The 24240-nt window shown below is 42.9% G+C and overlaps 1 protein-coding gene across 3 annotated transcripts in view; it reads right to left on the bottom strand.

The window, feature by feature from the left end:
* The window catches only part of CAMK1D (calcium/calmodulin dependent protein kinase ID), a 220173-nt gene that overhangs the window by 67402 nt on the left and 128531 nt on the right, over nucleotides 1-24240 (bottom strand). For all 3 annotated transcript variants that reach the window (XM_074538738.1, XM_074538739.1, XM_074538740.1), the window contains exon 3: nucleotides 19440-19514. In XM_074538738.1, the coding sequence (XP_074394839.1) occupies nucleotides 19440-19514 (75 nt within the window). The remainder of the gene's footprint in view (nucleotides 1-19439; nucleotides 19515-24240) is intronic.

The following is a 24240-nucleotide window of genomic DNA, read 5'->3' as shown; positions in this document are numbered from 1 at the left end:
CTCTGGCATTTCTGCCAGCCTCTCAAAACATTTCAGTACTTCTTGTCTCAGATAGTTTCAATATCCTAATGCTTTTTCAAACATCGTGGGTGATGCATGAAACTCTACATTCCCCTGTCAAGCCCTCAAAATAACCACTCTATACTTGGAAAAGGAAACACCCCTCTGTTTCAGTCACCAGGAAACACTGAGCTGTTTATGGGGCACATGCTACCACTTCCAAATCTTACAAGAATATGTATTTCCTTCTGTTGAGGGAACTGTTGTAGGATCTCTCTTTAGCAGGGAGATACCAACACAAAATGCACAGGGATCCACTTATATCCAAGATATAACTCTACTCCTCCATCAGATACATCTCTGATGTAGCAAATGATCCAAAAATGGTTAGGAGATATGGGAGGAAGGAACAGAAAGGCCCATGTTTCTCTCTGGGAAATCAGCTTGAAATGGATGCTGTAAGTAACACATGCAAATATCCTTTTGCGTGTTTGACAATTTAGTTTAGACCTTAATTGCTGAACTGAATCACTTTAAAACTGCATAGTAAAATGAATGACTGCAAAAGCATAAATGTATGAGTATAAATACCTTTTCAATATCTTGAAATTTCAGACAGTGAATCAAAGAGAAACAGGGATGCAGTCTTATTTTTAATCACTTTCCTACAACTCAAATTATAAGAAACAATGAAATACATCATAAGAGACATCCTGGAATATTTTGGCATGCTGCTGAACTGAAATTCAACGGCTTGACATGCTATCTTGGATAATTTAACTTTGAAGCCTTTGTTAATTCTTCTCTGGATTACTGCCGACATAAACTTGATTTCAAAGCTCACCATGTTTGGCTTTGCACATCTGAACTGAGAATGACATGAAACACATGAAGCAGCTCCTGGAGAACTCTTTAAAGTGTTATTGATCAGAACAGTGTTTGAGTGCTGGGTTGGCCATGTGAGTGCCAGTGAAACCATGACATGAGGGCTGAAGGGCAGCAAGAAAAGGAAACTCACTGGATGCTGTGCTGGACATTGCACATCTTGCTGGGCTGCTCTCAGCAGCTCAAATGTGGTGGCTTGCTCCATGCTGAAGGCTGAGTCTTGGGTTGCTGTTGATATTTGCTGCCCTGAGATGTGCAAGATGTCTCTGCTTCAGCCCACGCAACTGAAGAACAAGTCTGGGCTCTTCACTTTTTGGTTTTGAGGTTGTTTATTAATTCTTATCTATAAAATTTTCTCTCTGCCCAGCAGAGGTCCGCTCTGCAGGGCAGCCACAGGCACTCCGACCGCCCCTGAGGCAGTGTTGTCCTTTTATACAACAAACTACATATAACATATTTACACTTAATTCCCAATACCTATCACCTATGTTAGACAGTGCACTTCTACTCTAGACCAATCCCAAAGTGCCAACATCACTGCAAAAAATGGAGAACACGAAGAAGAAGGAGAAAGGCTGGACAGGCCTAGATTCCTCCATCTTGTCCACATAACCCTCATACCAAAAATCTTAAAGTCTACATTTTCACCCTGTGATCATTTTGTTATTACACTATTCAAATCTGTGACTTTCACGCCCTCATACAAAGTCGGCAACTTGCTCTAAGGGTCAAAATCAAATCCCCAGGTGTTCTGGGCAGCATGCCAGGGTCTCTGAGGCCACTGGCAGGGTCCTCAGGAACTTTAGATGCCCGGAGGGATGCACTGAGTTCCTACAGCTGAGCCTCCTAACAGCCAACCATGATGTCAAATCAGGATTTTCAGGGGTGTGAAACAGCACACAGCTCCTGCACACCACAGCCTTCCAGCACAGTCTTCCTCATCCTCATCCACTCTGCAACACCAGGCTTGAGGCCTCTAGCTGGGTACTGTTGGTTCTCTCCTCCTCCCTGTCTTTGAGTGTGGATTTTCCCAGAGACCACCCGAGTGTCTCGCCTTTCCCGCCAGCTCTGACTCAGCCAGCGTGGGACTGCCAGCAGCAGTGAGAGGCAGATCCATGACAGCTCCCTCCCATCTTACTCCCTCCTCCTCTCCCTCGCGGCCCAGCAGCAGTGAGAGGCAGATCGTGACAGCTTCCTCCCATCTTACTCCCTCCTCCTCTGCCTCATGGCCCAGCAGCTCTTCACACCACCAGGCAAGCACAGGATGCTGCCTCAGCACTGACTCCTACCCACCAGCTGCTGTGCTCAGCATGGCATCAGCAGTGTCCTCTCTGCCCTGGAACAGGAGCCACCAGCCCGGCCTCCAGGACCAGAGACACCAAACCCAGCTCTAAACCCCCTCCTCCCCAGTCCTCAGATTGACTAGGATGGGAGACATGAAGATCCTCTCAAGAAGGTTGTGGATTTGCTTGAGGATCTGACCATGCCAATCCACTGTCAGGACTTTGGGGTCTCCCTCTGCTTGGAGGGAGATGTAGGAGACACCTACAAATGCCAACTAAGAAATGGCCAGGAAATGAGCCTAAGCACTCACTTTGGCATGGAATGCTTCAGCTTCAAGGATTCCTTCCCAGGTCACACCCTGGCTCTGGTTTGGATCAGTACAACGAGATCTCTCTCCAACACATTCCAGCTTCCCACACTGGTTCCATGCTCTGTGCCCCGCTGTGAAAGTGGACTGCAACACTGTCCTTCTCATGCTGTGACAGCCTCTGACCTGGAAAATGCCCAGCAGCATATTGATCATATTTGAGGGACATCATGGCACCATCTGAGGCCTCAAGGAGACAAGGGCCACTGCTCTGTGCTGTGGATGTACAGGAGATGCAGAGCAGCCTGGCCACCAGCAGGGTACGTGAAGTTTGCCCCATGCTTGCCCAGGAGTCATGAACGAGCCCTTTGCCCTCTTTGTTTAGTAAGCCTGAAACAGACAGGCCTGGGAAGAATTCCTCATTGTGAGCAGCAGGTTTGGTCCACTCCTACCCTTTTATCTCCAAATTTTATCCACCAAAATATTTACTTCCCTTGCTTATCACAACCACTCCACCATCCCATTCAGTGCTGGTTTGCTTGTTTTCTTTTTTTTTTTAATTACTGCATCTCTTTTCAGAGGCAAAACCTAATCTTTCACCTACAGGACTGATTCCATCAAAGTTAGCAGGAAATTCCTAGGTGAACTTAGCCACAGCAGGCTGTGCCTCTAGATGTGAGCACGGATGCAGAGTCTCTGCATTCTGCAGGGCTGAGAAAGCACCAGGCAGTGTCAGAGCCCATACCAACTCCTTGGCTGGGTACCCAAAGCAGATCAGTGCTGCTCCCCACCATCCTCATCCCACTAGCCCTGTTTGTTCTCTGCCTTGCTTCCAATCTCCCCACAGAGTCCTCAAAGGTCTCTTTGAGGTGTTTGGTTTGTACCAAGTAAAGGTAAAAGGAAGAGAGTATTCCTTGCTGAACGTGAAATGAGATTATCCAATGGTCCCAGAAGGTTTGATGGTTGTGAATATTCATCATCCTGTTGCTTAATGCAGTTTTGACAGGAGAGGGGAGTCTTTGCTCAACACAGCTGGGCCCAGGGCCCAGATCATGGCAGAAATCACCAGGTCAGTGTTGTTTCAAGACACAACTGTAACTCCTCCACAAAACTGGTAGTGAGCACAACATCACTGTAGCCAAAGAACAGCCATGCCTTTGTTTTTGAAGACAAAATTTACCCTAATGCAGACATTTGGTGCTTCCTCTGCACCACACAACATCTGTGGTCATTTGTCCTGGTCATTTGAGAGCTGATCTTCCCAAGTGTACAACACTTACATCTTTAAGCAAGGAGACTGAAGTTACGAATCCAGGGCTTTCAACAATTCGTCTGACCACACATAAGTCATCCACGAAATTACTTGTAAATCAACTGAGGAGTGTATTTCAGAGGAAATAAAGAAAGTGCAGCTCAAGACAGTACTCAGAATAGACAAAGATGAAATTCAGTCACCCAGATCAATTTGGTGCAGAATTGTTATATCTGGTGGATCTGTGGTCTCTGTCCTGCATGTACCCTACAACTCCCCCAATGTACAGTACCACTTCTCAACCTCACCTTGGGTTGTTTTTGTTCTATAACACAACTTCAACAACTTCCCTGCAAAAATCATACCCAGGGGATTACTAATCTTGGTAATCTATGATTTATGAGATTGTGGGAGTGAGTTTTGTTTCCTGGACAGTTATATTTTAACATATTGCTTGGACTTTTTAATGCACATGATAGAAATAAATCTATTCACTATGCCTCATAATTTGTAAAGGGCTCATTGAAATGATAAGGGAAATGTTTAGAAAACTGCTGGAAAAATACAAAACCATCAGTTAATTAACATTAGCTAAGGAACTGCAGGAATAACTGAATTAGCCTGTTTCCTTGCTGTAGGTAAAGATTAAAATGTATTCAATTCATGGCAGCTTTCAAGTTGCTAAGGATTATGAGAACAATGCACACTATTTTCAGCTTGCCAAGGAGAGTGAATCAAATGCAAGAGCCCAATCCTTCAAAAACCACCCTTCAGATGATTCATCTGCAGAAGCCTAGCTGGAACACCCTGCATGGCCTGACACCATCACATTGTCTCTGTGGGAGCCAAGGCAAAGCCCTCACCACACATTCAGACATGTAATTAAGAGACTGAAAGTGTTCAAGGTCAGGCTGGATGGAGGTTTGAGCAACTTCATCTAATGAAACATGTCCCTGCTCAATGGCAGAGGTGGTTGGACTAGGTAATTTTTTAAAAGTCCCCACTGATTCAAACCCTTCAGTGACTCTACAACTTGCCAGAAAAATAAAATTTTAGAATCTTCAAAAGAAGTTCTGAACATATGGCCAGAAGAAAAACCTTACAAGAAACTGTATTTGCTTTTCACCTCCCTGTACCAATGAGCTCTACAGGGCAAAGGCTTCACGGCTTAATTGTGCAAGGCTAAGCTACCCTGGAATCTGATACTACCTGCTGAGTAAGAATTCAAGATGAAGGCAAGCAGGATACCTTTTGGCTTAGGAATTACTCTGAAAACCATAAAGAATGTCCAATTCTTTAAAACTGGTCATTACATGAGAAGTAAGGTTTTGGAAACAAAAAAAAAAAGGGCTTTTTCTGAACACAAATATTAACATTCTAAAGGGCATTTGTGTCTTCAGACACACTAAAGAAAATGGACTATTTTATGCATTCAAAGTCCAAACAGAATAAAACCAGTACGTATTTCCTTTGCCTTGCAAATAACTATTCCACAGGAACAGGAACTGGAGGCAATGAATATAATTTACTACCAAGAGGCTGTAGATTAAGTAAACAGCAAGGAAGTAAATTTTGCATTCACAGCCACATGGCGTGGTGTATGCATGACTGAGGGTACACCAGACAGTGTCTCACACCTAGAGGCAATTCTGGCTGCTAGCTGGGGTTCCCTCTCCCATTTCTTCTCCTCCTTGTCCTGTCCTTGGGAAAGACTGAATCACCAAGCAGAGGTACCCGTGGCTAAACAAATTTTGGCATCCACAGGTGGGAGTTAGGTGGGAGAATGTGACTCTGCATACCACTTTTGTGACCCTCATGTTCTTGGCAGTGGTGAGACTGTGGACAGACAGGCTGAAGTTTGAGTTGTGTCAGAAATCTCTGAAAAGAGCCAAAAGAGCTCTTGGTGCAGTGATTTGTGCCACAGGGTGATGGAGAGTGGTGCCAGACCAACACTTAATGGATAAATGGAGTTGTTTCCACTCTGAAATCTAAAAATTTAAACCAGGAGAAAGCTTTTAGATGCTTTACTTTTCTCTTTTAATGGCTTTTTGGTGACAGTGTCCATATTTTTTTGCAGAGAGGGAGCAGGATTCAGACGATTTATTTTGAGAAATCCTTTGAAATGGAACTAAACCAGCCTTTAAGCAATATCACTGTGCAGAAGTTGTACTTGAATCCACTTGGTGTTTGCACAATATATTTGTCTGAGGCACTTACATGCCTAAACTGATATTATAATCTCAAAACTCTGTAGAGTTTAACATGTTTATACTCACAGCATCCACATATGGCAGAAAAAAGCTATGATTTGCACTTCCCAAAGGAGGAGCTGGGCCTGGAGGCTGTGCCTGGTCTGTCCCTGAACAGAAAGAGCACACTGCCCTACAACTGCCCACACTGACAGGGCTGATGGCACAGTCCCCTGAGCTGGCTCACCCTGAGCCAGCCATCCTCCTGGCCAGTGCCTGCACACAGCTCAGTGGACAGCACCAATGCACACCTTTTGTATTTACTGGGAGAGACAGGAGTCAAAAAGATCATTCACATCCACCCCCCAAGTGGGAGTATGATGCCCAAGCACACCCAGACAATTTTCACCGTAGGGTTCGTGAGTCTGATTACCCTTATGTATTACATAATACATATATAAATATATATATATAGATAGATAGATAGATATAGATGTATAGATATATAATAATATATAAAATTATATATTTATATATATATATATATATATATATATATATATATATATAAAATTATATATATATATATATATAAATACATATATATATATAATATTATGCCCCCAGGCTTCCCTCTCCAAAAGCCCTTTCTGGTGTTTATTATTTAGGGCAGTAAGTGTTAGAAACATAGAGCTGCTAACTAGTTATCTTACTGGTTATTGTAATGCATCCTGGGACATCCATCCCTTCGAATTTACTCCTTCACATGTACAAAGAGAGAGATGGGGACGAGACACAACTAGGACTTTCCTTCCAAGCTGGAGGGCACCCAGGCACACTGGGAATTCCCAAATCACCCATCCCACCTTTCCTCCACACAGATCCAGTCACACTGCATGTGGGAAGCATGAGCAGAGGTGCTGGAGCCCTCTGTACCACGAGCTTTGGCACATCCCCATATCTGCAATAACCACTTCCACCTCCCTGCAGCACAAAGAAATTAACATTCAAATCCAGGGTACTGCTGTTCAGCTTCTACCCAACCTGGGTTTAAGCTGCTGCTTTATAGCTCTTTCTTACCAAGTTTTAACTGATGACTCTTTTTGTTTCCCTCCATTGATGGCATGATGCATTTGGCTGCCCCCACATCTATGCACAGTAGGTGAAATCCTGGCTTTATGTAAGTGGATTTTAAACTCTGGCTGTCATACATCTGCTGCTTGAGATTTCCACATACCTACATCAGAAGGATAAATAAATCTGTGCAATGATGATGGCCATCACCAGTCATGCTGTCACACTGAGTCACCAGACAGCCTGGGCTCTGTTTGCTGCAGGTTTCTGCCCAGACATGGATGGGATGGAGGGATAAAGCCACTGCACAGCTTCTGCAGAGTGTGGGATTAAGGCATGCCTGAATATGAATTTCAAAGCAGTCAATAGGTCCTGGCAAACAAGTCCATTCACTTTTGCACAGATGGACCACAGTGCTCCTCAGTGAACAACACCAGAGGCCAGACTTCAGTACTCTTATTTCTTTTAACAACTTACTCCACAAAGAGCAGCACTGACTCAAGAGAAAAAACCCCAACAAACAGAAACCTAATTAATCTTACCCAGAATTAATTAGGAAGGTATTCTCTTTCTGCAAGCAGGGAAATTAGAAGACAAAGTGATCTGAGACCACAATGTAAATCAATGACAGAGTAAGACAAGAACTCCAGATTTTCAGATCTGTGTGTTCTAACCACAAAAACATCCTCACAAGACTTCAAGAGCAGCAGCCACTGGTTCCTGTTACACATTGCTGGTAAACAGGCTAGAATATTTTTCCATAGATAAAAAGACCTGTACTTTACCCACTCTTAAATGAGTTTTGCTTGGTCTTATCTTATGCAAGCTGTTACAGCTCCAGAGCTCAGTCTCCAAGGGGACTGGGTGCTAGAAGCCAGCTTGCTCTCAGACTAAGGCCGCGGGTTAGCTTCTAGCAAGCAGGGAGATATTCAGCTCTTAGTGATTAGGCAGCTCTTGTGATTTCAGCTTTGCTTGCTAGGTAGCTTTTCTCTTGGCTTAAGGCTCCAGCAGACGGTAGAGAGAGGAGAAGCAGAAGACACTGGCTGTTCCACGAGTATGGCTTTATTGTAGGGGTCTGTGAAGGGTCTCAGCTCTTCTTCTTCCGAGTTAGTAGGGGTACAGTATGCTACTTTTATACCCTTGGCCTGGATCCAATCCTGACCAATGGCAAAGGTGTTAGAGTGACCATAAGTGACCAATAGTAGGGTTTAACACAATATTGCCTTACATGGCTATAGGGATAAGGTACAAGGCGGATGTCCCTGGAGACAGGAAACTTCTTTGCCGCTGTGTCAGCATTCTGTTCTCCAAGGGGCCCTGGCTAAACCTGAGGGGTTTACTACACACTCTGCTACATTTTTCAGCTTAGAGAAGAATATTAGGATTCCTTTAGCAGGATAAACTCAGCCTTCCCAGAACATCAGAGACAGCCTAATGAGCACCTACCACTGAGATGCTGTGTCTGCTTCTCCTTTCTCTTCCATATGGCTCAGCTTCTGCTTTTCCCTCCTCCTCTTTTGAGCCATGAGCTGCCTCCTCTGCCCTGGGATTGCAATGGGATACCCTGTTCCAGGGCTGTGCCAGGAGCCACACACCAGAATTTAGAGCCAAACAACCCTTCCTGATTCATTAAGGGCCCACTGGGGTTTGCAATGGTCCATCATGATGGCAGAGGCACACCTTTATGGCATTTGCAGGCAAAGGGACCAAGCAGGCAAAGGGACCAAGCAATAAAATATTATAATACTAAATTCAAGAAAGAGAAGGATACAGACAGAAGGCTTAACAAGAACAATAATCAATCTTGTAACTCTCTCTCCAGGGTCTGACACAGTCTGACCCTGACTGATCATTAAGTTAAAACAATTCACATGAAACCAATCAAACAACCACCTGTTGGATAAACACTCTCCAACCACATTCCAAAGCAGCAAAACACAGCAGAAGCAAATGAGATAAGATTGTTTTCCTTTTTCTCTGAGGCCTCTCAGCTTCCCAGGAGAAGAATCCTGGGCAAAGAGGATTTTTCAGAAAATATGATGGTGACAAAGGGTGGATTTTTAAAGCCAAGTTGATTCATATAGATTTCTGAGGCTGGGCTGGGTGTCAAGGCCTTACACAGGAGAATCTAAGACCTAGAATAATAAAATATGCCTGCCACCAGCACCAGGGGCTTGTGCAAACACACTGGCATTAGGTGACTAGAGCAGAACATGAGACCAGTAACAAGAACAGCTTCCAATGTCTCTGGCACGCCGTGCTGCTGCAGTTTTGGGGAGCAGCATGTCCACCAGTGCGACCAGGGACACTGCAGTGAAACCCTTTGTGCAGGAAGAACCCTTTGGATGAAGACACATGCCAAGGGGAGCAGGCTGAGAGCAGGCTTGTGCTCAGGAAAGCTCAGCCACAGGGGGAAATCTGTGGTATGACTATCACCTGGCCACATTTCACAGCATGCTGCAAGGAAATTCAGGCCAGTAGAAGCTCTAGACCTTCAGCCAAGAGCAGGCAGCAGCTCATCAGTTATTTTGTTATTTTTCCTTTTCTTCTCACTTTCTTTACCTGTGGTGTTATGCAAACTGCTGCCTTTTTGCTCTAAACTTTCAACCATACACAGCCATGAATGTAGCAGCACATGTCTTCAGTTAATTTAGCTCAGGTGGGACCAGGATTAAAGCAGAGACTGTTCAAAGGCATCTCTCTCCATCTTGGTGTGAATCTCTTCCAGCAGCAGCCCTGCCTGCTCCTGTCTGCAGGCGTGAGCACTCCTGCATGTGTCACAAGCACTCCTCACTCCCATTCCATTATAAAATAAATGCCCACACACATCAGAGGAAGGCTCTTTCCCCAAAATGCTCCCACTTGCTGTTTCTAGGAGCTGCCATGGCTCTCCTGACAGTGGTCACACGTCAATAGCAAGAAGAGGGATTCCAGCTGCAACCAGGTTAGGCTGCAGAGGAAGAGAGTGCAAAATAAAATGCCTTTCTCTAGGAAATTTTCCTTTTAAAAATACATTTTGTCTGGTGACACAATCATCAGTGACAGAGAGCTAACCTACATTTCCCTCAGCACCCTTCAGACAAGGCAGGACAGCACCAATGGGAAGCAAAACCTCTCTACAGCAAATCCATCTTCAAAAGCATCTGAAAAGAGCAGATTTGAAAGTCTCTGGCAGGGAGCTTTCAGCCCCAAGAAGCAAAATGTCAGAAGCACTTTCTGCCAGTGGTCCTACTCCATGCTTACAGGAAAACAAGGCTTAATCAACAGGAAAGACCCTGGGCTGCAGTCAGATAAATATTCCTGCAGATAAGCCTAGTGAGCAATCAGAGCAAGGTGATTTCTCTCCTCCCTGCTCAGCATTGCTTAATTATGGTTACATCTTTCCTGTCCCATGGCACTGGGTGATGTTTTGCACCAGGGTGACCATGCAGTTGAGAATTGAGTATTTCTGACATCACCATCACAACAAGGAGCATCACAGCCGTGGCAGAATGGATGCCCAGCTCTGTGTTCTCCTGAAGGAATATCCCCTTTTCTGTAGCTGCAAGAGACTCACAGCAGATTTTTCATGGCAGAAACCCTACAACAGAGAGAAAAATAATTGCATTAATTTTAATTTTCTACCTGATTTTTCATATTACAGATGCCAAGCTCAGTTTTTAGTAATGCTGCCTCTGTTTATGCTAATGCAGGTCTTGAAATCTCAGCTCTCGAAATCTCAGCTCTCTTTCAGTGGATTTCATACTGTGTTTCTGACTCTTTCTTCACAATGCATCTTGGAGAATTGTATCTTCTTTCCTCAGGGACATCTGGACATTTAAAGGCTCCACTAGGTCTCGCTCTTGGATATCAGTGCTCCTTAGAGTATCATCAGTGAGGGATGAAGAAAATACAATTACAGAGTGGTTAAATGCTCCTTGCCAACAGAATAATTAGACAGAATAAACACCAAACTCCTCCAAACCATCTTCGGAACTAGTAGAGAAAGCCCTTTTCAGCTAAGCCAGGATCACACAGCCCCAAATGGGAATTTTGTCTTGGAGAAGGGAAAAGATTACATAAATATTTGGGCCTCTGAACACGATTTTCCTCCAATTTAAGAGGAAAAAAATGGCCTTTACAGGCTAAGATATAACCATGTGGCATGAATCAGAATGAAATGAGCACATGTTCTATAAATGCATCAAAGAAAGGCTTCACCAGCAACACTATTTTCTTTTTCTATAAAATGCTTAAAAAAAGTAAAAGTTTGGCTACAGCAGACCTAACCAGTGTTTCAGGAAAATAAAAAGAAAGAAAGAAAAAGAAAACCACAAAATCCTCCACATTCATTTTCCACTGAATAATTTTCCAGGGAGAATGTTTAAAGCAGAAACCTATGGCAAGTATTTCTGCAGACCTATGAAACTAGTTTCTGTAAGAGGAGGTAACCACAGTACTGTAAAAAGAAGTCAAAACAGGGTTTCAAACAGCAACCTGTATTTCCACAAAAAATTCTAGATTTTACATTCTCCTGTGTAAGGCCTTGACAACCAGCCCAGCCTCAGAAATCTATATGAATCAACTTGGCTTTAAAAATCCACCCTTTGTCACCATCATATTTTCTGAAAAATCCTCTTTGCCCAGGATTCTTCTCCTGGGAAGCTGAGAGATGTCAGAGAAAAAGGAAAACAGTCTTATCTCATTTGCTTCTGCTGTGTTTTGCTGCTTTGGAATGTGGTTGGAGATTGTTTATCCAACAGGTGGTTGTTTGATTGGTTTCATGTGAATTGTTTTAACTTATGACCAATCAGGGTCAGGCTGTGTCAGATCCTGGAGAGAGAGTCACAAGATTCTTTATTATTCTTGTTAAGCCTTCTATCTGTATCTTGAATATAATATAATATAATATAATATAATATAATATAATATAATATAATATAATATAATATAATATAATATAATATAATATAATATAATATAATATAATATAATATAATATAATATAATATAATATAATATAATATAATATAATATAATATAATATAATATAATATAATATAACATAACATCATATCATGTAATAAAATATTAAATCAGCCTTCTGAGACCTTGGAGTCAGATTCTCATCCCTCACCTCGTCCTGGGGACCTCACAAACACCACACACCCTTATGCAGAGATTTTGGGGCAATGCAGACAAAATGTGTAGTGAGGTATCTTTTCTTTCAGTGTGAATATGAAAGGGATGACAATGTTCCTCATCACCTGCCGTAGCACAATGCAAGTGCAGATGCAATTTAGGCCAGCACTGACTCTGGAGTCACCTGCAGACTCCTGACCAGTCACCTGCCTGACTGCACAGCCTGGAACAGAGGCTGGAGTTGGGACATGAGCATGCCTGGGAAATTGAGCCTCTTTTCTGCCACAAAACCATGGAATGTCTTCTGGAACACACTGTCACGTAGCACTCACCAGCCTCCTCATCACAGCCTGTAGAACCTTCCTCCAGAAGAAAACTTTTAATAATGTTTTCCATGTAAAAGAATGGACTTGGGAACGCCCATGTTCATTTTGCATCTTGATTCAGCGCCGTGTTTTTTCACTTCAAAGCTTTGCAGGTTGTTATGAAAAGCCTTTTCTGTTTAAATAAGTGTAACCATTTAATCAGAATGACTCCACTTCATGCCTGAGAGAGATCCCACTGTATCATAATGAATTCTCACACTGTGGCATATATGGATTTAACATTTATTATATGCCTTGCTGCAAAGCCCCTTCTACCTGAATTAATCACCAGCTATTTAATTGACTTTGGTGCACCACAGTGTAAATTACCAAGAACTGAGAGAACCAGAGCTAAATCTAAAAGACTCATTCAGTGATTACGTGAACACCAAGTAACCAGCAGTGAAACTTCTGGGCAAAGCATGAAAGGAAGGAGATGCTTATCCAAAGCCAACAAAATGGAAAGAAAATTGCTAGGGCTCTAAATAGCCACCTTCCTGCTGCTTGGAGAGAAAAGCCTCACTCCTGCTCTCAGGGAAGCAGCGATATTATAGAGGATTACTGGCAGATCTGTATTCCTGCCCCTTCAATTGCCTGTTCCAGACCAAGCCATACAACACAGGCAGGTACACCCCCATACCCAGCTGCAAGAAATTCCTAAATGGGGATTTGGTGAGGCAGCTGCTGCAAGGCTGAAGGAAGAACTCAAGTTGATGCTGCCAAAACCTATTGCTATTATAAAAAAACCCCAAACAATCAAGGCACATATTGTCACCCTAAGGATTTGGTACCAGCCCTTGCTGGGGAGTGGGCATTACAATAACCCTCTGTTGTAATCACCAACACAAGGAAACAAGCAAATTCATGGGATCTTCAAATCTTTTTGTAACTTTAAAGATTAAGGTATTAGAACAAGTTTTATTTTGAATTTTGGCCAAACCCTTTGTTTTCTCTATTGACAACAGCAGCTTTGCAACAATAGATATCTTAAAAGAAAAAAAAAGCCACTTTCATCTGAACTGTTCACATTTCTCTGAAAGCAAACAATGTTGTAATGCTGTCTATTCAATGAAAATGAGAAAATTTTTTCTCCATTACTTCTTTATTCTCAAGGCTACAGGAAAAAAAGATAACCACTCTCCATCAGGAGTATAATGTCACTTCAATTGAAAAAAATAACCCCAAACCATAGTGCTGCCTTGCTAATGAGTCCTTACTGGGATGCTTTGACTAAGGTAACAATAACAAGTGCAAGCTTTGGAACAAGGATGTTGGCAATTGTCTTCAACTCTTGAAGGTGACAGAATCTTCTAAGTGGTTTTGGAAGGCATAATGAGAAAGTTTTTTGTAGTCTCCAAGGTGAAGAAGACTCTCACCATTCCTCTGTTGCTGTAGGAAGGCTGGGCTCTGCCCAGGGACTCTAAAATGCCTGGTCCTGAAGCACAAGGAAGCAACAGGACTGCTGCTGAGGAAAAGGTGCTGTGTTTGGAGAAGACATGGGGACCATGAGTTACCAAAAGTTCTGCCACAGGCAGAAAAAACAAGAAGAGAAATGAAGAGTGCTGAGGGCAGCTAGGACTAGCCAATGAGCACACTCACTTTCAGGATCACACAGAATCCACAGGACTACAGGTGTCCAGAAACCATTCTAGTGGTCAATCTGAGGTCTATTAATCTATTACCAATAAATTTGCCCATGCCCTGATCTCTACCCCAACATTAATCTTTTCTAGTCTGCTTATAACCTCTCTGCCACTGGAAAAGGGGAGATCCTCCTTTGTATTTGGCACTCACCAGTGTAACCCAATTGATGGAATAATCTTTTTCCACAAAGATGATACTGGATTAATAACTGCTACCTTTCTGCTCCTGAAGAGCCCAGTATGCTTTTATTATCCATTGGCAAGGCCCTGGAACAGGCTGACCAGAGAAGTTGTGGATGTCTCATCCCTGGAAATGTTTAAGGCCAGGCTGGATGGGGCTTTGGGAAACATGCTCTAGTGTAAGGCGTCCCTGCCCAGGGCACAGGGTTGGAACTGGATGATCTTAGAAGTCCCTTCCAACTCAAATCATTCTTTGGTTCTATGGCATAAATTCCATTGCAAATGCAGAGAGATTTCCTTCTGCTCCTTCTTTTGCATAAAGCTTACACAAAACCCCCCAAGCAGGGGAACCAGCCTCACCTAAGGAATGTGGCATGGCAGATCTGTGTTTTGCTTTAATTAGCATCCTGATGTGATACTGGCTTGGCATGCAGATCTCTGTTTTGTAACACACCGAGCCCTCACTGGACTCCGTGAGGAACCTGGCAAACACAACACTTCCTTCTATTGTCTCTTGTTTTTCTTGGAGCCTGAATATTTTCATTGAAATGTCACTTACATGCACAGCTCATGCTCGGCTGCTCTCAGAGTGCACTCAGGCATTGGGCTTTCAAAAAACAAAGTGAATTCAGCACTTAATCACAGAGTAGCACTCTGCTTACTTATTAGCAAAACAGTTGAGAGGCAAAATCACCAGCAGAGTGGTCCCAGTAATAACAAAAACTTGTGCAGATTTTACCACTGGTGAGTTCCTGCCTGTTTGAGTGCTTCCCAAGGCATTGCAGGGTTATGAGGTGCTTGTGTGTGGCAGGGTAAAGCTGATAAACAGCAGGAATGGGACACTGGGATTCTGAGCCTGCAAACTTGTGGGCAGAGCTTTCCTCAGTGCGTGACTTGCACCCGGCAGGAAGGAGCCTCCGTCATCTCAGCTTTTCTGTGACAGAAATCATCTGAATAATTCATCAGAGTTCAGAGACCAAGCTGGGAAAACTTCAGGGTTGGGGGTTTTGGCTCAGCCTGGGCTGGGTATTTTTGCAAAGGTAAGGAGAAGTGCTTCAGGGTTGGGAGAAAGGATGTTCACCCTAAAAACTCGTTCTCAGCAGAGATGCCAAAGCCTCAAAAGACCTCACACAGGAAAATACTCTGGTTTCTTTGGAGAACCAGAAACAGCAGCTGAGAGGACCTAGGTAAAGCAGTCCTGCCAAGAGGATCAGATCACAGGTGCTGGAAAGAGCTGGAACATTAAACCAGACAGGCATTTTCACTTTCTTTAACGAAATCCTAGTATTGACAGGAATCCCCCTGGATTTGTCAATATTCTCGACTCTGCAAAAAGTTGCAATGAAACTCACAGGTGGATCTTCACCTTTGACCATTACTTACCCAGCTGCACACTACCCTGGGCTGCTCCATTTGTTTTGGAGGTGCCTTTCAGACCCATTTTTAGCCTGTTTTCCAAAGGCAGTGAGGCAGTGACACTCCATCCTAACTTGCCAGACCTTAGAAATTTTTGACCCATTGGGTGAACTTCAACTAGCTTTGACAGAAGAGTAGAGGTAGCAAAAATATTAAGTTCCTACCTATTTTAAGCAAATATAGATGAATAAATGAGAAAAATGAAATTATTGTCTTAATAGATTTTTAATGTGGTCCCATATTCTGCTGGACAAACAATAGCCTCAGATCCTGTGGCTTTGACTAGCACCAGTTACACAAAAATCTCAGGGAAACCAAACTCTGCTGCTTCACACTTCAGTGCAGGTGAATAATAGAGATGAAATCAGTCAAGCCTTGGAAATCTGCTCTGATCTACACAGGCAGCACAGTCAGAAACAGCATTTGCAAATGGACCCACAAAACTCAGCTGGAAAAGACATGTAGATTGGATTATTAGGAAAAATTTCTTCACTGAAAGGATTGTCAAGCACGGGAACAGACTGCACAGGGAAGTGGTGGAGTCACCACCTCTGGAGGTACTTGGAAGATGTGTGGATGTGGCACCTGGGGACATGGTGGGATTGGCAGTGACAGGTTAATGGTTGGACTCAATGATCTTTGAGGCCTTTTCCAACCTAAATGACTCTAAGTTTCCATGTGTTTATGTAAATCCATTTTTATGCATGATTTTCCAGCATGCAGAAAATGAATCATCAATACCCAAAGAGGCTGATTATGCTAATGAAACATTCGTATCTGACATCACCAACCACGACAGAGTATCAAGATCTTTCCCTATACTCACAAGTATAATAAGGCAGATCACTTGTAAGATACAGTAAGGTAATTCTTACCAAATGGCACCAACAGCAACCAAAAATCCTCTAACTGCTTTTTAACAGAGCTTACTATTACACCAAAATTGTTTAATAAAACTATTTCTGAAAGCAATTTTTTCCCCCCTGTCTTCTACAATATTCTCTGGGGAAATCTCAAGCAGCTTCCAGAAGGAATGAAACTTTCAAGGTTTCATTTCAGTTTTTGTCTTTGTTGCCTATGTAACAGTACTATAGAAAATCCAAACTTGGGAAGAAGCAGATTTTTTCCTGGTTGGAAAGCACATCATCCTCATGGAAATAGGACAAATGTTCTACAGTATTTTTCTCCAGTGACTGCAAAAATTTGGCAGAGTCATCACAGAAGAGGCAGAGATTATCTACATCTGTATTTGGCTTTGCAGCTGCACCACTGACCACCTCACACCAAAGGTGGGAGTCAAAGACAGCAAGGAGTTGTCCACAACCTTGCCAAACTTAGAAACACTGGGTTGGAATATCTTGCATTTTGGGAAAATAAATAAAGTAAAAATAGCCCAGCCCTTTATAAGGAACAGTATAACCCCTGGAGACAGACATGAAATTCTGAGTTGTCAAATCCAGCAATCTCCAACCTGGACTTCTGGTCTGCCTTGCACTAAGAGGATTGTGTCAGTTTGAACAGTTCTGTCATGGCTTGTACACAATAAATGTGAAAACAAGGTGGTGAAACCAAAGCCAGAGATCTTATTTCCCCATGGACATACTGGGAAACACACAGAGCAGATTCACCAACAGCTATGTAACCCTGGGAAGTGCTCCCAGAGGGACTGGCAGGAACAAATTGAGTGTCAAGTAGACATGGACAGCTGCCTCTTAACCTCCCTCCTTTCCAACCCCAGCACAGACACTGAGACCTTTACTTGCCCATATCTTTGACAGAATAAATGAGGTGTGATATTTATCCTTCAAGCTGGCCTGCTAACAAGCATGGCTTTCATGTAAAAGGAGATGCACTCAAGGACAAACATAAACAGGGAGGCTTGGTCAGCCTTCAAAAACCTTCTCCCACAGAGGTGCTGCGAGATGCTCAGGGGCTGTAATGTCAATTTTCCACAACACAGCAAGGAGTGCTCTAAAGTTTGGTAATGAAAATGCTGCCCACACCACAAAATAATCCTTGGGAAGTATTAGCTAGAGTCCACTTTGCAAGCAGTGACCCAGGGAAAAGGACAAATGGATTTGAGATTTGTTGTGCTCATGATACTGATCTCTGAGTGGCCCTGATTACACCCTTCTTTTTTTTGCAGTCTAAATGTGGCTTTCTCAAAGCTGCTTGATCAGAACCCTTCTGCTTCGCAGAACCCAAGTTTTAAAGGAAGGCAAAATTAGGAGAAATTGTTTAGGAGAAATACACAAAAATGAGAAGCTGAAAAACCCACAGGGAATCTAATAATAATCAGAGCAGAAATATAAACAAAAAGATAAGATACTTCATGCTGTGCAATGGTTCATAGCCATTGTATCAACAAGTTGGTGTTACCTTGGAAACAAGAGATTATCCATACATGCCTTCTCCCAAACAAGAATCCATGAAAGGAGGGAAGCAAAATGGATTTTGAGCCTCCTGGACTTTGCAGTGTTGCCACCCAACCCTTGATACCAATTGATGCCAAGCCTAACTATTGATGGAAACTCAGAAGCAGTGCAGAGGTTGCACCATCCTTCAGGTGACATCCAAGGAGATGAGGGTGAGTACCTGGCTTGGAGAACCCTGAGTAACCTGGAGGGTTCTTGTTCTCTCCACCTTGAGATAACACAGCACTTTCCCAAAAAAGTGCAGGAAGATCATTCCCTCCCTTCCCTTTAGTGCTCTTGGTCCATCTTGTAGCACAGCTCTTTGTTGGGGCTGGGGACTGCCTGGAGCTGCTGATGGGCTCTGGCTGCTGCCTTCAGCTGGGCATCTCACCCCACTGGACCTGTGCCCCCTGGAACAGCCACATTCTTGGCCTTTGGAAAATTAACTGGCTGGGTTTACACGTACAGCTATAACAGAAGGGATAATTCCCTAGGAAGTGTTGAATGGTGAGCAAGGAAAAATTTAGACCAAGGTATAATCAGTGTCACCGCTCAATACAGAACTACATTTCAGATAACCCAAATATCTGGATGCAATTATTTTATAAAAGTGATGGCTACACTATATTAAACAAGCTAATAATAAGTAGGAATAATATCTATTTATTTTTCTGAAGACATTAAACAAAACTAAGGATTTATGAATCAACTTATCACAAAATTGGTACTTCCCACAGTCCAGCTGGCTTGTTGGAATTTGTACAACACTAATGTTTCTCTGCTTTTGCAGCACTCTGAACTGAGATGTAGGGCTACAGAAACACACTAAGAATTTACAGGATGTTATTCTCCCCACAACGCCAGCACAATGACTTTTGAGGACATCACCATGCCTGCACCTTACCAACAGACAAGGGACCAGCATTTTCCCCAAGGGCTTCCCCTGAGGCATTTAACCCAGAGCTGCCTCTGTCAGATGCTCCAGGCTTCCCTATGGCACATGTGGCTCTTAGCTGTAATTCACTCCCCTGCCATGTCTGTTCTCTCTCTTTTCCTTGATTCAATCTACAAAACCACTCTGGTTTGATTTGGGTGAGACTAGTCACAAAACAATTTAATTCCCAATTTTACAACAACACACCACACCACAGCTAGAGGTCTGGTTTTGACCACCCTCCAGGGATTTTGCAGTCCGTAGCACACAAGACAAATACCTCTTATATATCCCATCTTTTGGGTTAAAGAACAAAACCAGAGCAAGAAGAGTTGGCAACTTTGATATAAAGACTTCATTAGGTTCAGTACTTACAACTGCATGACCAAATATAAATGGTTTGGACTCTCATAGATGTCTTCCAGAGCAACTATATTTTCATGCTTGATCCTGAAAAAATACAAGATAAGATAAGATGAAATAGTGATTTTCATTTTTTTTTCACATGACTGCAAAACACAGAGCTATTTTTAGTTACACAATACTTGTCAGTGTTTTATTCAACATCATGAACTTTTTGCAAGGATGTGTAGTGATAGAACAAGAGAAAATGGTTTTTAGCTGAAAGAGGGTAGATTTGGATTAGATACTATGAAAAAATTCTTTCCTGTGAGGGTGGTGAGGCACTGGCACAAGTTGCCAAAAGAAGTTGCAGATGCCTCATCCCCTCATCCCTGGAAGTGTTCAAGCCAGGCTGAACAGGGCTTTGAGCAACATGGTCGAGTGGAAGGTGTCCCTGCCCAAGCAGGGGGATAGGAACCAGTGATCCTTGTAGTCTTAGGGCCCTTTTGATCAAAGTAAACAGTCCAAAGTGCTTCACAGCCCAGAATACAGTTATTATTCAGAAAAATTTCTTTCAATCATCTCTGAAGCCAAAATGTGTAGCAGTTAAGTATTTGAGGCACTAGAGCTATTCAGTTCCTGTTTCAGATGAATGAAGATGGTTGCTGGTGGTGAAGATGGAAGTTCCTGTGCCAGATGAATGAAGATGGTTGGATGGAGGCTGAATTCTCATGAAGCTTTGCTGCAGGGTGCAAGAGAGTGACAGAGGCAGGCTGGCAGGGAGAAAGCAGGGATCTGACCCGCTGGAGAAGCTCACACAAGGAACCTTGCAGCCATATGACAGCCCCACACTCCTTCCCACCACATTCCTGCTCCTTGGATGTTAAGTCTGGCCTTGCTGCCTGAATTTCCCTACAGCATCATTAAGCTCTTTGGGCACCAGCTCCAAGAGTCTTCAAGGCTTTTTTACATCCTCACCATCCCCACCAAGCCTCTTGCCAAAACATTAGCTCTAAAGAGAAAAATAATCTCTACAAGCACACATCTAATTAGCTACTTCAGCAATGACTCTATGGGTTTGTTCCTTAAATGTTTACAAATAATTTGCAAAGGATATATTTAACTTGTGCAGATCCTGAAGAGACTACCCCAGTGCAAGCCCAGGGCAGAACATTAATTACACCAATTCCAAACAATATTTTAAGAGCAAGAGAAAGATGGAAAATTCTAAGCAGAGGCCACTCATTAAGCAACAGATGGGTATGTTCAGAAGGAAAGTAAACATGCATTGTCAGCAAATGAAAAACTCTCTGCATGTTTCTAGGTTCAAGTAGCTTAATTAAGATGCTTAATCATGTGTCAGAACCTTATCCTCTATGGTCACAAGTGTCCTAACACCTGTGTGATGACGTGGAGAGCAGAAGGTGCATTGTGCCCAGCAAGATCTTTCCCACAAGCATAGAGACTAATTCAATTTCCTCTGAATTCACTGGAAATATTATGACTGACCTGAATTAATGCCCATAATCACTCATCAAAAGCTGTGTTCATGCAAGGACCTTCAAACACAGGAAATTTAATGTCAGCAATAAGCAAACTCAAATGTAATACACTGCAGGATGTTAGAGCAACAAACACATGACTTGGCTCTTCATTCCACCTAAATGGCTGGAAAATCCCATGGTACTTTAGCAAAATTTCCAGGTAGGTTGCATCACAAATTAAATTCTTAATATTTGCAACAGGAAACCAATACACCACCCACTTCGCTTTACACAACAAATGTTTAGAAGGATTTTTTTACTGTGCAGGTCTAGTGCCTGGTCCCTTTAAGGTTTAGTTAGGACAAGAGCAGGTTTGCCTTGTTTAGTTGAGTTGAAGGTGTGTTAGAAATGGCATTTAAAGCAATTTGTGATTTTTAATGAAAACTATAATATTTATTTATCCATTTTCCTTTATGCACCACACACATTCACCTGATCCTTTGTGCTCCTCCTACTATCACAATGATGGCAGTTTAACACAATCAATCTCCCATAATGTTTAAAGCCTCCAGTTTAGTCTGGAGTTTGGTTGTGTGAAAAATACCAATCACTTGTTTTTAAAATTTTAAAAAGTTTAATGATAATAAAATGGTTATAAAAATAGCTATATAATTAGAGTAATAATAATTTGGACAATTTGGATTAGCACAATATGAGAGAACAGAAACAAAGAGTTACAGACGTCTGAGTACCTCTTTCTGGACAAAATAAGCCTGAAAAAGGACACAGTTAACAGAGGATTAACCCTTAAAAACAATAGACTTTTGAATATTCATACATCTTATACATGAATATTCATACATATTATACATGATGCATAAATTCCACTCAAACACAGGAGTCTGTCTGGTCAGTGTCAGCTTCTTCCTCTTAAACCTAACAGCATCATCATGGCTAAGTGAGGTGGGAAGTTCATTTCTTCTGATAATGGAGCAATAAATTCTCTTTTTCTGAAAGATTTAGGTGTCCTGCAGCTGCTATCTGGTGTGAGTACCTCATTCCTTTCTTAAAAAAATATCCCACATACATAGTTCCCATTTTAACTACAGAAGTTACCTTTTAACTACAAAATTGCACTTTACCATACTATTAAAATGTTAATACAGCACTACTAATCAATACAACATAATACATACAGTAAATATCTGCGTAGAGCCATATAGTATGCATTTTTCACTGTTTTCACCATGCATTCACTACTGCTTTGCATTTCTAGTTTGGGGAAGCCTCAGAGCTCCCCAAAGCAGCCTCACCATCACACTCAGGGTCGCCCACAGGCAGGGAGGCAGAGGCTGGGGAAGAGCTGGTCAGAGATGCAGTGCTGGGCACGGGGCTGCTGCAGACACTCTCCCCTCCCTGATGTGCAAACCAAATGGGCACTGCACCCTGTGCTCTGGAGGGAGGGCACACAAACTGCTCCATGCTACAGAGAAAGGGCAGAAAAGGCTTAGTCCCACCCCTGCAGGGTCCTCTGCATTGAGCCCATCTGTCCCCCCCTGAAATCAGAGGCAGGATGCGAGCATGTGGGAAGACAGCAAATATGAAGTGTAATCTGGGAGGAGACAGCTGAAGAAGCTGAATCAGCCCCAAAGGACACATGGAGCATCCATCCCTCAAAGGGGTGATTTGGAGCATGATGTGCCTTTGGGAGGGGGTGTCTGTACATATCAGCCACCCCAACTGCTGGTGGTGCTGTGTTGGGGAAGGCGAAACAGGAAAGCCTTATAAATATGATTGCCTGGCAAAGGATTTTGAGAATACAGAAACTGTAAGTGAGACTGAAATGAAAGCAAGCTTTGAGATACCTTAGTTACTGTACAACTGGAAAACAATGGTGTGGCCAGCTGAAGGTAATCCCCTTTTGATGAAATAACACTCTCTGCTTGCAGACAGGTCCAAGGGTCAGAGCAGACCCTGCTAGCTTGGCAGAAGAGGTCCAAAGAGGAGTTTTTAGGGTTTAAAATGTAACACAGTATGGTAGTGTAATGATTCTTATAGGGTGTATGTAAATGCTATAGGATTTGTCTATTGTAGTAGATTGGTTAGTGAGAATTAGAATATTCAACAAAGAAGAAGATTTATGGTATTGTAACAGGAACTTCTCTCTCATTTATTCTTTTGTCCTCTTTTACTCTTTTGCTCTCATCTTCTTTACCACGCTCTTGCCTTCTCTCTCTTTTCCTCTCTTTCCCTCTCTCAGTCCTGCTCCGAGCTGTGGATGGCAGATCCCAGCCAGGCCCTGCACCCAGGCCTTTGGCAATAAACCATAAGTTCCACGACTGTCAGAACCCAGGAAATTCCTCTGGCTGCCCTGGAGGCCTCCAGCCCTGCCCAGGGGGCTCAGAGACCTTGGCACAGAGCCCAAGATCCCTGTGCCTTTGATTTAGCCCTTAGAAAAAACAATTACCAACCTTTATATGAAGAATTACAAGTCAAGAGGGTTTAAGTAAAATAATAGTTAGTTGGTCACAGAGTGAAAAATAGATTTTTGGAGTTTTTAGAATGGGGGTTCAGGGGGCAAGATGGAGGAATCTGGATGTGTCCTGCCTTTCTCCTTCTTGGCCTCCATCTTCTGGATGAACAATATTAATTTCAATAACACCTTGGGGTTTGGACAAGCAGGTGTGGCATCATCAGAATGTTTTGCTGGTAGCACAAAGTCCAATGGTGATGGAGCAAATTTGTCCCACTCCTCTGCCAGCAGATGAGCAGTGCCAGATGTGAGTAACAGGCAGACACTCCCTCTGGCTTGCAGGGAAGCTTGGGTACATTGAGAGCCAAGGAAAGAAACACTGTGAAGTGGCAGCTCCTTGCTGGTCATGGATCAGGAGGGATTTGGGGATGGGTTAATTAACTCCACTTTTATCCCCTTCCAGAAGCACCAAGCGAGTCTCAAAGGTTCAGAGGATTCATTCTGCTAAGCCTCCAAATGCCTGCACACAGCCCTGCAGAAATACTCACTGGACTGCCTGATCTACTCAAGACTGACAGGATGTATTATTTTAAAAGGTGCTGCTCTCACTTTACAGAAGGGGAAGCATTGTGCAGAAAAACTACAAGTTTTTTCTGTAATCACCAGCGAGAATGGAGCAGAGGGCCAAGACTGCTCAATCCCAGAGTAATATCTTAATCAATGGGCCATATTACTTCAATTCCTTCTCCTTCCTACCTCAGTGATAGAATCTTAACCCCACTTCTCTGCAGACCCTTTCTTCCTTCTGTCCTTCCCCTCCAGACTCCCAAAATTATCCCACCCTGCAATAGATAAATCTGCCTGGTTAACTCTACAC

This window comes from Zonotrichia albicollis, chromosome 4, assembly GCF_047830755.1.
Source record: "Zonotrichia albicollis isolate bZonAlb1 chromosome 4, bZonAlb1.hap1, whole genome shotgun sequence".
Lineage (NCBI taxonomy): Eukaryota > Metazoa > Chordata > Aves > Passeriformes > Passerellidae > Zonotrichia > Zonotrichia albicollis.
This window is presented reverse-complemented; position numbering and strand designations above follow the sequence as displayed.